At 39.5% G+C, this 17,235-nt stretch overlaps 1 protein-coding gene across 1 annotated transcript in view; it reads left to right on the plus strand.

Annotated features, from left to right (window-relative positions):
• Positions 1-17,235, plus strand: part of LRGUK (leucine rich repeats and guanylate kinase domain containing) — a 78,094-nt gene that overhangs the window by 26,330 nt on the left and 34,529 nt on the right. The window contains exons 6-7 of the mRNA XM_053608724.1: positions 507-631; positions 11,340-11,483. Coding sequence (XP_053464699.1) covers positions 507-631; positions 11,340-11,483 — 269 coding nt within the window. The remainder of the gene's footprint in view (positions 1-506; positions 632-11,339; positions 11,484-17,235) is intronic.

Genomic DNA, 17,235 nt, shown 5'->3' on the forward strand with positions numbered 1-17,235 from the left:
GAAAGGACTGTTCCTCTCTACTGTGTATGACAGTGTATTGGTCATTTGCTACAGGTGGCATTACCCAGGCTTTTGCCCTAGTTACAAGGCTGATAAAGCCTGGCGCATGCTGCCTCTGCAGGGCAACCCTGTATTCAGAAGTCCTGCCTGTGGGGCAGCACATGAGCTTCTCATGGAGACCATCAACTAAGCATGAGAAAACAATTCACGGCCAAGGATGCAGCTATGATCCACTGTGGTTCTTTAGAGATTACCTGAGTCACTTATGAATGCAAACACAACCAAGTACACGCAAAAACTATACCTTAAACAATTTTTTTCTTATGAACTATAGCATATTCTATGTGAAAAATATATTTCAAGATTAATGTTTATCTTGTATTGGATATATAACACTTCTGTATTTAAGCTCTGGTGTGGTTTGTCTAGTCATGACTTAATGCTGATTCTTTTTTCATCAAAATGCTTTTAATAACATTTTCCTTAAACGTAGTTGTGGTATATAGGCAATGAGGTACAAGAAATCAGCGGCCTAGAGATGTGCAACAGTCTAACTCTCCTTAGTTTGGCCAACAACAAGATCACGGCAATTAATGGCTTAAATTCATTACCAATCAAAACGCTTTGTCTGGTGAGTCTAACAAAATGTTGTCCTTGGAAGTAGTAGTTAATGTTTTAGTAAATACATGAATTATGACTAATCAAGATTTTTTAATTACATAAAGAGCTAATTCCTTCATGAAATGTTATTGTCTTCATCTTTGCTTCTTTCTATATTTGTGTGTGTGTGTGTGAGAGAGAGAGAGAGAGAGAGAGAGATATCAATATTTCATGCTGACGTAAAATGATTTTCTAATTTGGTATCCAAATGCAATTTTTTTTAAAGATTGGCCTTTTATACTGGAAAGGAAGATACACTTTTACCAAGTATTTAAAAACATGTTTTATAACATCTTATTGGTGAATATAATATTTAAGCATAATATTTATTGCTGTTAACACTTTATTGCTTTCAAATGAACCATAAGATGTTTTCTGGGCACAGAATTTTGGCATTTCTTTTATATTAATACATGCTAGTCTCCCATTTTAGAAAAATCATAAATAGTGCTGAGAATAAATGAACAATTCCAATCAGAGAGTTTAAAGATTTTTTCCCCCCCTGGATAGCACTGTTAGCTATGTGATACACTGTTTGACTCAATGAAAATAGAGATCATTTATAAAAAATCAGTAGGATCACAATAGTGTTTTAAAAGTAGCACGATAGCTCATTAATTTGGGGGCTGGTAATATTGTTTGTGGAATAACGAGGATTCTTTCCTCTCCCTTTCCTCCTCATTACTACTTGTTACCCTTGGATGGCTTTGCCATTCCTCATCACATCCATCACAGGTGGCGGGCAGGAAGGATTTCAATCCATTAGCTTATTAATATTGTACGTGAACTATCCCACTTCAGAGTGTTGAGCTGTTGTTTGAAACATCTTGGGTTATCTGCAGATTTTTGGATATATAATACACTATTCTTGTTTTATTTAACCATAGACTCTGAAGATTGGCTACGTGTTAATTTTTCTTTCCCCGAGCTTAGCGCTCAAAGTACTTTTAAAAAAATCCTCTTATCCCTATAGGGAGTTAGACAAGGGTACTGTCATCTCAGTATTGAGGATGGAACTGAGGCGCGGAAAGGTTTAATGATTTTCCTGAGCTTTCCTGCTTTCTGCCCACTAAGGCATGTTAGTAAAGCATAAATGAAAATGAATGTGATAAATGGGCTCCAAAATTTTAAAACTAGAAAAGAAAGAAACATTTTAAAATGATGATAATCTGAAGGATTATTGGCAGCATGTACTACTCATTTTGGAGTTTATTGGAAGCTTATCCTATTTTTTTCATATCTTCTCTGTACTGACATTCCCAGTAAGTGGATCAGGGTAGGTGAGAAGAGAGCTGGGGGTGTGCTTAAGGGAATGAGAATGAAGTCATTATTAAGAATAATAATAACACATAGTACTTTCATCTTAAGAGTTTGTTTCAATAACTAAATGATTAATTCATGTTGACAATTCTATCTCTAGTAGCCTTTAGAAAAAGCATAAAATATTTTTTTTCAACAAATAGATTTGAGTCCCCACCATCCATCTTTCATGATGAACTAGAAAATCCAGAATATGCTATCATTCATTTTCCTTAAAATTTTAAGAAAAAGAAGGTTTTCTTTTCCAAATTTTAGTTACTCATATATGATGATACACATTTGTTTCAACAGTGTTTAATGCTTTTTTTCAATTCATTGAATCAGAGTTTTTCCCTATTTATTATAGAATTTTTCAAGTGTATAGTTACTATTGAAAATAATTCATTCTAAAATTCAGTGAAAGCAGGATAATTCACTGTATGAACCAATTGTTAATTCTTGACTATCAACTTTTCTGATACATTTAACGAGAAATGTGGTTCACTGAAGGGCTGTTCTGTTGTCCAGCATCTTAGCAAGTAATGACAGTGTGTCCCAAACTTCAATATTCATTTTGCCATCATAAGACCTGCTTGATTTTTTTCTCCCAAATTGGTAGATTAAAAATGTTCTCAATTTTATTTACTTAAGAAAATAGCTTCTCTCTGAAAGTCTTTTCCCCAGTAATCATTATAAAACGATCAGGAAGAACTGTTCATGCAGAAGCCGGCTGTCCATTTTAAGGAGTGGTGCATCAGGTTTTCAGCATTGGATAAAGGTTTAACTAGACCATTTTCAATTCAGAAAGTCTGTGATTCTGAAATTTTCTCAGTTCTGGTTTCTTTTATGACCACAGGCTGTCTAATTAAACTTTTCAATGCCTCATTCCACTTATATCATCTAACTCTTTGAAAGCCATCAGAGATGCTGTAAAGAAGAATTACAGTCTACCACATAGAAAGCATCCAAAGTTCTTTGGGAAGAAGTGTATTGTATGTACATTTGATCCATGGGCATATTTTGAATAGGATATTGATATCTTGTTGCAATATGTTAAATTAATAGGGGTATGATGTTAAGTTTAATGTTGTCTTTATTTCCCTTTTGTATTCTTTCTTTGACTTTTCTGAACTCTGAACAGAAGGAAATTTGACTTGACATTGGCAAATGGATTATAAATATTTTTCCTATTTATTATAGATTTTTTCTAATGTATATAAACATAAAAGAATAGTATAAACACTTGTATGCTATAAGCAAGCTTTGTAGGTTATCAACATTCTATTAACATGTTTTAAAGAGCCATAGAATTATCTAATGAATACAAATCTTGCTCATTATTGAAGTGAGATTACATTTTAAAAAATAGGATGAAAATGAGCTCTTGCTCATTTACCGGGAAAAATTTACCAGGAAAAATATTGTAGAAGATGAAAGAGAATACTATAATTTAATTTTTCAGTTCTTAAATGCTTATTAAAAGTTGTAAAAGTTTAAGGATGGGTATGGCATTAATTGAAACCTTAAAATTTCCCTTCATCATGATTCTGAACTCCAATTAGAAGTTTAATTTTACTGTGGCATTTTCTTATACCTCAAGGCTAAGGAACCCAGGGAATGATGAGTATGTTGGAAAATGTACAAAAAAGTGCAAATTATCATTCTTATTTGTTGTTATGGATACAGGGAGGTTGGGGAAGAAAATAACATTCCCTTTTTTTTTCTTTTTTGAGACAGAGTCTCACTTAGTTATGCTTGGTAGAGTGCTGTAGTGTCATAGCTCATAGCAACCTCAAACTCTTGGGTTCAAGTGGTCCTCTTGCCTCAGGCTCCCCAGTAGCTGGGATTACAGGTGCCCACCACAATGCCCAGCTATTTTCTTAGAGATGGGGTCTTGCTCTTGCTTGGGCTGGTCTCAAACTCCTGAGTTCAAATAGTCCACCGGCCTTTGACTCCCAGAGTGCTAGGATTATAGGCGTGAGCCATTCCTCCAGGCCAACATTTTAGTCTTAAACATTTGTTTTATTCTCATTTTCTGCAAAAATACTTACGTGTGAATTATTAAAAGACTTAATTTGGTTATCTGCTGTCACAGAAAAATCCACTCGAATTATTGTGACTTGGAAAAATAACCATTTTGTTAGCTAACAGTTGTGCAACCTGAGCTGGGTTCAGCTGGGTGGTTCTTCTGCTGGGTGTGATGCCTTAAGCTGGCATATTGGTTGGGGGCTTGACTCAGCTGGGAGGCTGGTATGGCTGGGATTTTTTCTCTGCTTAGTATTAGGACTTCTTTCCATGTGATTTTTCCTTTTCCATATAGCCCCTCCACAAGTTCTGTCCAAAAGAGTTGCTGCAGTTCTTACATGGTAGCTCACGGCTCCTAAGACACAAAAGCAGAAGCTGCCAGGCCTTCCTAAGTGTTAGGCTCAGAACTGGCAAACTTCTGCTGTCTTCTTTGGCTAAGGAAAGCATAGGTTCAGGAGTTCAGCCTAGATTTAGGAATTTGGAATTGCACATGAGCATGTGTAACTGGGGACATGGCTCATTGGAGGCTGGGGTAACAGACCTCTGCAGTCTTTGTGATATGAAGTGATTATATCTAGAATGTTTCTGAAAATAAAATGTATGTGCAAAATACAATATTCAAGTGGTTTATTGTGATGATGATGATGATGAAAGAATTGCATTAAATTTATATTTCTAAAGATAAACATGAAGTTATATTGCCATTAGGCTTTAGGTATGAAGAGTTAAAAGTTCATATTACCAGCTTTTTGTCTTTCTTACTGATTTTAATACTAAACTTACTTTAATTTTAATGAAAATATCATATTGTGAGTCCTGCAGCTGAAAAACTGGGATTTCTTTCTGAGGTGTGTGTTTGTGTTTGAGAAAGTGAGTGATGGAAATGGGGTGGCAGTGGGAGGGACAAGAATGCCTTCCTGATTTTTTTTGAGAGATTTGGGGAAGGATCCAAAATGAAACTTGCTATTACGACTTTTTCTATGAGTGACCTTTAAAACACTAGGTATGAGCATGAGCAGAGCCGGCCACGTGGTATGCACTGGCTGGCTGGGGAAATCGCCCCCCAAGAAGAAGTTGAGGCACTTGGCCTGGAAGAAGTGTTGGTTTATACTGTGGAGGGGCAAAATGAGCTGTGATCCAGATGTTCTGGAATACTATAAGAATGACCATGCCAAGAATCCCCTGAGGATCATTAGCCTGAACACCTGTGAGCAGGTAGATGCAAGTGTGACCCTGAATCTCAACAAGAAGGAGCTGCAGGACAGTTTCATGTTTGACATCAAGACCAGTGAGCTCACCTTTTACCTGGTGGCTGAAACACAGCAGGACATGGACAGCCTTCAGGCAGGCTGAGGCGAGCACAGTGTGTAGGGAGACAAGATGGCTGACTGAAGCCAGCTTTCCACAGAGGCTCCCATCCAGAAGGAGAGTTAAAGGACAGAAATTTAGCAAGTACCTGGTGGATTAGAGTTGCACCAAGAGAGAAGGTTGACGAACGTACATCAACCCTGCTGAGGTGAGCTGCGACCCCAAGGATAGAAACAAAAGGTACAAAATCCATCACCAAGTGGATGGGAGTCCCCTCCCCCATAAGAACGCTCAGAGTGCCCCACAAACAAACGAGCAGAGTTCAAAGGTCCTCCCACTATACTTCATGGGAGAGAGACCCTCTAAAAACTGGACCTACCTCCCCTACTAGGGTGCCACGGCGTTCTCCTGCCAGGCATAAAACTGCAATTCTGAGCTCCCAGCACTCCCCTCCACTCCCACTTTGAGGTCTGGAGGCCTGTGCCCAGGAGTCCAGATTCTTGGGTGATTTCTTGAGGGGTGTGGACAGGTCCTGGACTGCAGCTGGTCAGTGCTGATTCTGTGGCATGAGAGTGAGGAGAGGACTGTTGGCTGAGAGGGAACCACGCTGGAGCGGCGGTGCCCCGAGGCACAGAGCAGCAGCCTTTTTTTGGCAACAACAGGGCTCACCCCCGGATATTCTGAAGTCACACCCCCGTCTTTCTGGGCAACCAGAGGAGGCTGGGCATCTCCTCAGGTGGCAACCACAGACGGAACAGATCTGGGATGGAAATGCAGGCCCTGTGAGTAAAGGGTTTGCCTGAGGTGGTATCGGCCTGAGTGGAGCATGGGGACTAGAAAACACATGTGCAGTGCTGGCAGACTCCCAGGGTGGGGCTGACCCAGAGGACCGCTTTACTGAACCTAAGATGCACCCAGCCCCCAGGGGACCATCAACTTAAACAAAGGAGGGCAGGCAGAGGCTGAATCTGACAGGTAACCGTGCTGTGAATACAAATAGCTGAGACTGTACAGCAGCATAGACAGGGCCTGGGGCACAGGTTCTGGGAACTCAAAATAGCTTCTCTTCTGCAGAGGAATTTAGCAGGGACAGAAACAAATTCCCACAAAGTTGTTCTGTTCTGTCAGTAACATCAATCAGGGGCGGGGCTGGAACTGAGTGAACACCCCAGCCTCCATCAAGTGCCCAAGGTTGTCAGGCCTCATCTCCCCCTGATGGTTAGAGGCAGAGAACAGTGGCCTGGCTGAGCAGACATAGATTTTCTTGTGATTCAGGCAGGTACAAACCCCTGGAGTATCTGCTCATTGGAGGCAACTGGGTCACAGCCCTGCAGGTTTATCAGTGACTGGGTGTGACAGAGCTGCAAGGTGGGGAAGGAGGCATCAACTTTCCCAGACTAATCTATTTGCTGGGTAAGTCCTCCTGACTTCACGGAGCACTGGAACAAGTCATATTTGAGTTGTCATCAGACCCCTGTGATCTAGTTGCCAGAGACCTTTTAAACTCTCCCACGTGAGACAGGTGCTGACTGAGACAATTGATTTGGACCTTTTGAACTGAGCCAATTGCCTGAGGACTATCCAAGTGGTGCCCTGGGTGTGTGGTTGTAGGAAAATTTGATTTTCCTTTTCCAATTATTACCCGTGGGGTGTGGGGTGACTTAATTGCTGGTATTTCTCCATAGCTGAGACTTCAACCCGGAGTTGAAGAAATTTTCCATAACCAAACCAGCTCTTCAGGATATTCCCAGACCTATCATCCATAATGACCAGCCCAATCCTCTACCACAAAGTAACTGACTCAGAAACTTTTGATCAAACTCCAACTTCCAGAGTGGTGAAAGGATTAAAAATGTCCACTGGACTTTTGAAAAGCTCGATACCCAAAAGTTTACCAGACTTATCAATATTCTCCATTAATGTGAATGGCTTAAACTGTCCTCTAAAGAGGCACAGGTTGGCTGACTGGATACAAAAACTCAGTCCAGATATTTGCTGCATACAAGAATCACATCTTACCTTAAGAGATAAATATAGACTCAGGGTGAAAGGATGGTCATCCATATTTCAGGCAAATGATAATCAGAAAAAAGCAGGTGTTGCAATTCTATTTGCAGACACAATGGGCTTTAAACCAACAAAAATAAGGAAGGATAGGAATGGTCACTTCATATTTGTTAAGCGTAATACTCAATATGATGAGATTTCAATTATTAATATTTATGCACCCAACCAGAATGCACCTCAATTTATAAGAGAAACTCTTGCAGACGTGAGCAACTTAATTTCCTCCAGCACCATAATAGTCGGAGATTTCAACACTCCTTTGGCAGTGTTGGATAGATCCTCCAATAAGAAGCTGAGCAAAGAAATTTTAGATTTAAAACTAACCATCCAACATTTGGATTGAGCAGACATCTACAGAACATTTCATCCCAACAAAACTGAATACACATACGTCTCACAGAACATACTCCAAAATCGATCACATCTTAGGTCACAAGTCTAACCTCAGTAAATTTAAAGGAATAGAAATTATTCCTTGCATCTTCTTGGACCACCATGGAATAAAAGTTGAACTCAGTAACAACAGGAATCTGCACATCCATACAAAAACATGGAAGTTAAATAACCTTATACTGAATGATAGCTGGGTCATAGATGAGATGAAGAAGGAAATTGCCAAATTTGTGGAACAAAACGACAATGAAGACATGAATTATCAGAACTTCTGGGATACCACAAAGGCAGTCCTAAGAGGGAAATTTATAGCACTACAAGCCTTCCTCAAGAGAACGGAAAGAGAGGAAGTTAACAACTTAATGGGACACCTCGAGCAACTGGAAAAGGAAGAACATTCCAACCCCAAACCCAGTAGAAGAAAAGAAATAACCAAAATTAGAGCAGAATTCAATGAAATTGAAAACAAAAGAATTATACAACAAATCAATAAATCAAAAAGTTGGTTTTTTTGAAAAGGTCAATGAAATAGGTAAACTTTTGGCTAACCTAACCAGGAAAAAAAAGAGTAAAATCTCTAATCTCATCAATCAGAAATGACAAAGACGAAATAACAGACACCTCAGAAATTCAAAAAATCCTTAGTGAATATTACAAGAAACTTTATTCTCAGAAATATGAAAATCTGAAGGAAATTGACCATAATACTTGAAAGCATGTCACCTTCCAAGACTTAGCCAGAGTCAAGTGGAAATGTTGAACATGCCAATATCAAGTTCTGAAATAGCATCAACCATATAAAATCTCCCTAAAAAGAAAATCCCAGGACCAGATGGCTTCACTTCAGAATTCTACCAAACCTTTAAAAAGGAACTAGTACCTATATTACTCAACCTGTTCCAAAATACAGAAAAAGAAGGAAGACTACCCAACACATTCTATGAAGCAAACATCACCCTGACCCCCAAACCAGGAAAAGACCCAATAAGAAAAGAAAATTATAGACCAATATCACTAATGAATATAGATGAAAAACTATTCAATAAGATCCTAACAAACAGAATCCAGCAACACATCAAACAAATTATACATAATGAACATGTCAGTTTTATCCCAGGGTCTCAAGGCTGGTTCAATATATCTAAAACTATAATTATAATTCAGCACATACACAAATTAAAAAACAAAGACCATATGATTCTCTCAATCGATGCAGAAAAAGCTTTTGATAATATCCAGCATCCATGATCAGAACACTTAAGAAAATTGGTATAGAAGGGACATTTCTTAAAATGATAGAGGTCATCTACAGCAAATCCACAGCCAATATCATATTGAATGGAGTTAAATTGAAATCATTTCCACTCAGATCAGGAACCAGACAAGGCTGCCCATTATCTCCACTGCTCTTTAACATTGTAATGGAAGTTTTAGCCATCGTAATTAGGGAAGAAAAGGCAATCAAGAGTATCCATATAGGGTCAGAAGAGATGAAACTTTCACTCTTTGCAGATGATATGATTGTATATCTGGAAAACACCAGGGATTCTACTACAAAACTCTTAGAAGTGATCAAGGAATACAGCAGCATCTCAGGTTACAAAATCAACATTCATAAATTGGTAGCCTTTATATATACCAACAATACTCAAGCTGAAAAAACATTTAAGGACTCTATTCCATTCACAGTAGTGCCAAAGAAGATGAAATATTTGAGAGTTTATCTAACAAAGGACGTGAAAGATCTCTGTAAAGAGAACTATGAAACTCTAAGAAAAGAAATAGCTGAAAATATTAACAAATGGAAAAACATACCATGCTCATGGCTGGGAAGAATAACATTGTTAAAATGTACATACTACCCAAAGCAATATACAATTTTAATGCAATCCCTATTGAAGCTCCACTGTCATACTTTAAAGATCTTGAAAAAATAATGCTTCATTTTATATGGAATCAGAAAAAACCTCGAATAGCCAAGACATTATTCAGAAATGAAAACAAAGCAGGAGGAATCACGCTACCAGACCTCAGACTATACTATAAATCGATAGTGATCAAAACAGCATGTTACTGGCACAAAAACAGAGAGGTAGATGTATGGAACAGAATAGAGAACCAAGAGATGAACCCAGCTACTTACCATTATTTGATCTTTGACAAGCCAATTAAAAACATTCAGTGGGGAAAAAATTCCCTATTTAACAAATGGTACTGGGTGAACTGGCTGGCAACCTGTAGAAGACTGAATCTGGACCCACACCTTTCACCATTAACTAAGATAGACTCTCACTGGATAAAAGATTTAAACTTAAGACATGAAACTATAAAAATACTAGAAGAGAGTGCAGGGAAAACCCTGGAAGAAATCAGTCTGGGCGAGTATTTTATGAGGAGGACCCCCCGGGCAATCAAAGCAGCTTCAAAAATACACTACTAGGACCTGATCAAACTAAAAAGCTTCTGCACAGCCAAGAACACAGTAAGTAAAGCAAGCAAACAGCCCTCAGAACGGGAGAAGATATTTGCAGGTTATGTCTCCGATAAAGGTTTAATAACCAGAATCCACAGAGAACTCAAATGTATAAGCAAGAAAAGAACAAGTGATCCCATCGCTGGCTGGGCAAGGGACTTGAAGAGAAACTTCTCTGAAGAAGACAGGTGCATGGTCTACAGACATATGAAAAAATGCTCATCATCCTTAATCATCAGAGAAATGCAAATCAAAACTACTTTGAGATATCATCTAACTCCAGTAAGATTAGCTCATATCACAAAATCCCAAGACCAGAGATGTTGGCGTGGATGTGGAGAAAAGGGAACACTTCTACACTGCTGGTGGGAATGCAAATTAATACATTCCTTTTGGAAAGATGTTTGGAGAACACTTAGAGTTCTAAAAATAGATCCACCATTCAATCCTATAATTCCTCTATTAGGTATATACCTAGAAGACCAAAAATCACATTATAACAAAGATATTTATACCAGAATGTCTATTGCAGACCAATTCATAATTGCTAAGTCATGGAAAAAGCCCAAGTGCCCATCGATCCATGAATGGATTAATAAATTGTGGTGTATGTACACCATGGAATATTATGCAGCCTTAAAGAAAGATCGAAACTTTACCTCTTTCATGTTTACATGGATGGAGCTGGAACATATTCTTCTTAGTAAAGTATCTCAAGAATGGAAGAAAAAGTATCCAATGTACTCAGCCCTCCAATGAAACTAATTTATGGCTTTCATATGAAAGCTATAACCCAGTTATAACCTAAGAATATGTGGAAGGGGGAGGGAGAAGGGAGGGAGGAGGAAGGATGGGCCAAGGGAGGTTGATTGGTGGGATTACACCTGCGGAGCATCTTACAAGAGTACATGTGAAACTTAGTAAAAGTAGAATCTAAATGTCTTAACAGAATAACTTAGAAAATGCCAGGAAGGCTATTTTAACCATTGTGATGAAAATGTGTCAAACGGTCTATAAAACCAGTGTATGGTGCCCCATGATCACATTAATGTACACAGCTATGATTTAATAAAAATAAAAAAATAAAACACTAGGTATATTTTGTCTGTTTTAGAGTAATAATAAGATTGAGAAGATCGAAGGTTTGGAGGATCTGAAAACCCTGCAGAACCTTGATCTGTCCCACAATCAGATAAGTAACCTCCAAGGCTTAGAGGGTCATGACCTCCTGGAAGTGATCAACCTCGAGGATAACAAGGTAGTGTTCTTGTTCTTTACACGTCTTGTGTCATTGTCTGCATGAGAGGACACACACCCCATCATTTGTTTCTCAGGGGTTGTCACACTGAATGTTAGCTTAGAAATGTGATTCTAGCAAGCTTCCTAGAGCAATAGTTACAGAAGGACTCTTGTCTTTTTTAAAACAAATACTTAGAATTCTTAATTTTTACATGTTGGATGAGTCCTAATTATACTGTTTTAAAGGTTTAAACTGAAACCACATGTGCATGATTTTTTGAAATGGATGTGTTCATGAAAAAATTTGTGTGCAAAGATGGCATTAGGAAAGTCTGAAATGTCAGAGTAAGGAGATGGAAGTTCTAAGACTAGCCACAGGCTAGGACTGGGGCTGGGGGAGCTGGGGGCGGGGGATGTTGGGGAGATGTTGGTCAAAGGGTAGCACTTTCATTCAGATAGGAGGAATATTTTCCAGAGGTCTATTGTACAGCATGGTGATTATAGTTAATAAAAATAAATGTTTCCAAAAAAATGCAAGAGAGAAGGTTTTAAATATTCTCACCACAGAAAACTGATGTTGTGCATATATTAATCAGCCAGATTTAGCCATTCCACAATGTGTACATATTTCAAAATATTGTGTTGTACACAATAAGTACATATAATTTTATCTGTCAATTTAAAAAAATTAAACAAAATAAAAAATGCAAATACCTAGGAAAGACTTAAACTATTAACAATAAAATAAAGAGAAGAGGCACAGGCAGTAAATTCTTATATCCTGCTGGTAATAATAGTGTAGGTTTCCAATCTGCATGAAGATTTGGAGACTGGACTTACTCAAATTTTCATGTCATACTTAACGTACACAAAAATTAAATAAATTGGCTTTCACTCTTAATTAGATTTTATTTTTAATAAAGCATTTAGGCTCCTAGTCATGAGGTATATTAATTTGGTACCTATAGCTGATTTCTTATGCAATAGATCTACAAAGTGATTTTATACATATTGGGTACTTTATTGTATTTTGGGGGAAAGATTTCATAAAGAAGTTAAATATTTAATTCTTCTTGATCATGAAAAATTGGGCCAGCCCTGAAAGAGGCAGTTGGTGTTGGCTGGCGCAAGGTGTGTTGCTGTGGAGACTTTGTCCTGTTCTGCAGTGATGGTACCTACCAGTTTTGTCTGATGACTCTTTCACAAACTCTCATCATCTGTTAGGTTATTAACAATCAGGAGAGATCAGTCATTAGCTCTAGGTATAAATCAACCTTTATCACAGACAAAACTGTTCATTTTCATTCTCACTTGACTTGTATATTAAATTGTTTTGCCATCTTCTCAAGTTAATTAATTAAAGCACATGATCTTTGATTCCCGTGCCCCAAGTCCTGGATGGCAGCACAGTCTCTGTTTCATGTGGTTTTATGCCCTTTCCCCACACTTGCCATTAAAGTCTAACTTTTAGAAAATTTCCTGCTGACAGTGTTTCTCACATATATACTGGGGGTGTTAGAAAGATAGAAGGCACTCATTACATCCCATTTCAGTGCATCTCAAAAAAAGGAGTAATGGTAAGGATTTAGGAAAAGAAGTAATAAGGATAATGATAACAATTATAGTCATAAGGTAATCTAGAGACATTCACTGAGAACTTGCTCACCAGCCATTGTTCTAAGCACTTTCGTTATCTCATTTAATCTTCCTTATAATACTATTATCACTGTAGTTTTCCAAAGAAGAAACTGAAGCACTGAGGTAAAGTTACAGGTCTAGCAAGTAGCAGAGCCAGGATTCAAGTCTGGGATATTTTGCCTCTAGAGCCAATGTTCTCCAGCTTTGCAGGATAACATGGTAAATGAAATGCGAAGGGGCCTCCCTTCTGAAAGGGGTGAGGTCTGAGGATTTCTCATTGACTTTGTGAGCCATAGATGTACTTTTTAACATTCTTGACTAGTCTGATTAAAAGGTATTATAAATTTTAGCAATATATTTTACTTAACCTAATATATCCAAAATATGATCAGTTCAATGTGTAATCTACACACAAAACTATTGACGAGCTAATTTACCTTCTCCTGTTTCATGCTAAGTCTGACATCTGGTATGTGTTTTAGCTCAGCACACAGCTCAGTTCATCTGGCCATATTTCAAGTGCTCAGTAGCCACTTGTGGCTAGTAACCACCATATTTGATAGCATGGGTCTAGAAACATCTCAAAAATAGTACATTCTTCTCTTCCATTTCAAGAGACTTTTCAAATTACATCTGAAAAAGTTTACAGAAAAAAGGGGTGTCATTAAGTGAAGAAAAGGGGTTGTAATGTTCAAATGTTAAAGAGGCTCCACTGGAAAAAAGTGGCCACATGTCCCAAAGGGGGATCCTTTGGCAACAGTTATGTCTGTAACAATAACACAATTCCCTGGCTCCCTGCTGAACAGGTTGGGGAGCAACTGACAGTACTTTGAAGTATTCTTTGAGCCATCCAAAGAGTTCCTCAGAGATTTCTCCAGGACTGCTGAGAATATTGTGTATCAGGGATGGAAAATTTATCGTTTAACAGAAACGTAACATAACTTCTGCTTCTCACATGATGAATTTGATGTTAGAAATATTGTTTTATTGGTAGCACTTTCATTGACATTAGGAATTTGGTTTTAGCTGTTGAAACATTGTAACACCTGCCTGTGATTATTTTAAACATCACTCTTAAGGTCATTTGCAAACATTTACCATCAGCTAGTGATTTGGGGACCTTAGTCATTTTCTACACTGTGTTCCCTGTTAGATTCTTAAATCATTTCTGTCATTTAAGTAGTATCCCAAACTGTTAACTCCATTATAACCTCAGTTCTTTCTTTAGTAGCAAGATATTGGTCTGGGAGTACTTAGAGAATGCTGTTTTTATTTCACAGCATTTGTTCCCAACAACTTTTCTGAGTTGTTTTTTTTTTTTTTTTAAAAGGATTAACAAGGTAATACTCATAAAGGAATAAAAGCATGGAAAGAATTTAAGTAACGATAGCAGTCCTCCCAGAGCTCACAGTCTGTTCATTTTTTGTAGTGCTGTGGCCTTTCCTTCTAACTCCTGCTCCCTGAGTGCTGGCAGACACGGTGGCAGCTGGAGACTGTTATCCTACTCTTTATTTTTTTGATGCTTTATATAGGTGGGAAGTTCTCAGCAGGAGACAGACTTCTTGCTGCTTGTTGTTCAGAGATAGATGCCATCTAATGTCTTAGACAAACAGTCCTTCGGCATTACCTCCGCCTTTACTGGACCCTGGCTCATACTTCTGTTCCCATATGTCACTGAAAGCGTTTTTTGGAATTGAACATATTCTGGCTTATAAGTGAACTTAATTTCTCTCAGGATGTAAGTTTGTTAGCCCTGTAAAGAGAGGGGTTGAACTAGATGATTCCTTGGGGAACCTAGGGCTTTTGGAAGCTGACGGCATTGGTGGAGAGGTAGCCAGGGATGAACTTAGGAGATGTGGGCAAGATCAGGTGGCCTGCTAAAATCAGTCTCCATTCCACCTGGTCTAGATGCCCCTGCCATGGGATGCACATAGGAAGAAGGCCCCTTCCGAGGCCTTTGGCCACTTGATATCCACAAGGGATGGCCAAGGCAGGGTAAGCTGATCTACTCAGCAACAGCTCCCTTGGCTCTCCAGAGACTGCGGATGGTGCACACTTTGTGTGCAGGTTCTGATGTTGCCTCATCACTTTTCCAGATACTTCTGTACTTTCAGATTGATATCCCTGTGACTTTATCCTTTGCTCTTGGCCCCTATTTAAATTCCGACCTTTTGGTAGCCTGGCCCCATGCCTCCCTTCCTGGTCCACTGATTTGAGTGTAGGCTGTAGACCCCGAGGCTGTTGTGCCACAGTCACCTGACTCCATCAGGCCAGCAGTGAAGACAGAGGCCTGTTACCACCAGTTCACATGACTGGGAGCCTAGAGCAGCACTTGGGGGCAGATGGTGAAATGAAGTGGTCCCTTAAAGAAGGGGGTTGGAAGGCCAACTTCCAATGGGCTGTGGGCATTTTCTTCTGATCCTCGTGCAGACCAAGCTTATTTCCACCCTAGGAGCTTCGTAACATCTGGTGTCTCTGCTAGAAGGTTTCCCCCAAATTTTCCAAAAAATCCTTTCCTTCATTTTATCTAAACTTCTCACAAGAAGGCCTCTCCAACATCCTCCCAGCCCCCTCACCCCTTCCCACTCCTCCACTCATCATCGTACTTACCACGGCCTGCGATCGTTACATCACATATTCCATTTGCACATCTTTTAAGAGTTCATTGCCTTTCCTACTAGAATGTTTCCATCATAAGCTCAGGGACTTCATCTGTGTACCTTGTGCTGTGCCCGGCCCTTAAGGACTCTGTGCTCAGCCCAGCACCTGGAGCTCCGTGGTTAGGGTGCCGGCCTCATACACCAGGGCTGGTGGATTCGAACCCGGCCCAGTCCTGTTAAACAACAACGTGACAATGATAACAACAACAACAACAAAAATAACCGGGCATTGTGGTGGGCAGATGTAGTCCCAGCTACTTTGGAGGCTGAGGCAAGGGAATCACTTAAGCCCAAGAGTTTGAGGTTGCTGTGAGCTGTGACACCACACACTCTACGGAGAGCAACATAATGAGACTCGGTCTCAAAAAAGAACTCTGTGCTGATCACAGCTGGCATGCAAAACACCGACTGAGTGCAAGGTGGGACCATGCGTGATTGCTTCCCTTCTATTGAGGGCTTGTTTGGTGTTTAAGTTCCCTGTGGTAAGATTCAGAGTGATTGTGTATAAGAAGGGAGGCTCGAGGGTTTCCCTTACTGGGTAGAGAAAGGAGACAGAGCAGGGATCGGAGGAACTGTCTGAGCTGAGCTGATGAGGGCCTTAAGCCAGGCAGTGGTGGTGAGGAAGGAGAAGGAAGCTGAGGTCCAGAGGTGTTTCTGAGGTAGACTTAATAGAGTAGGCTGCAGGTGGTGGACGAGGACGAAGATATTACTGAAGATGACGCCCAGGTTTCTATCTCAGGGGACTGGGTGACAGCAGAGCCATGTAACCTCCTTACTCAGTCACCTAGAACCTCTGGGTTCATGGCTATTCATCTTGCTCTGAGCTTCAGAAGCAGGCATCCTATTCCACACCACTGCATGGGTGAGCTATGCAAACTTTTTATAAAGGACAGTGAGCCATGATGTGGAGCTACTTTTGTGGAAGCTAATTCTTATTAAGTATAGTGAGTTGAATTGTGGCCCTCCAAAAGATAGATCCAAATTCCACCCCCAAGAGCCTGTGAATGTGCCCTTGTTCGGAAACCAGTCTTTGGAGATGTAATCAAGTTAAGCATCTCAAGATGAAATTATCCTGGATTTAGGGTATCCCTCAGCCCAATGTCCTTATAAGAAATAGAAGGGGAGAAGATACAGAGCAGAAGGCCCTGAGACCCAGGTAAAGACAGGGGTAGAGATTGGCGTTATGTTGCTATAAGCCAAGGAATGCCTGGAGCTACCAGAAGCTGGAAGAGGCCGGGAAGATTCTACTCTAGAACCTTCAGAAAACGAATAGCCTTCCCAACCCCTGGATTTCAGGCTACTGGTCTCTAGAACTCTGAGAATAAATTTCCATTGTTTTAAGCCTCAAAGTTGTAGCGATTTGTTATGACGACCATAGGATACACTGAGACTACGTGTCTGGGGAATGGAGAATGAAGTCTTAATCGTGGTCTTCTGTAGTTTCTGTTTTTTACATTTTACTTAAGAAAGTCT

The sequence above is a fragment of the Nycticebus coucang genome, chromosome 11 (genome assembly GCF_027406575.1).
Source record: "Nycticebus coucang isolate mNycCou1 chromosome 11, mNycCou1.pri, whole genome shotgun sequence".
NCBI lineage: Eukaryota > Metazoa > Chordata > Mammalia > Primates > Lorisidae > Nycticebus > Nycticebus coucang.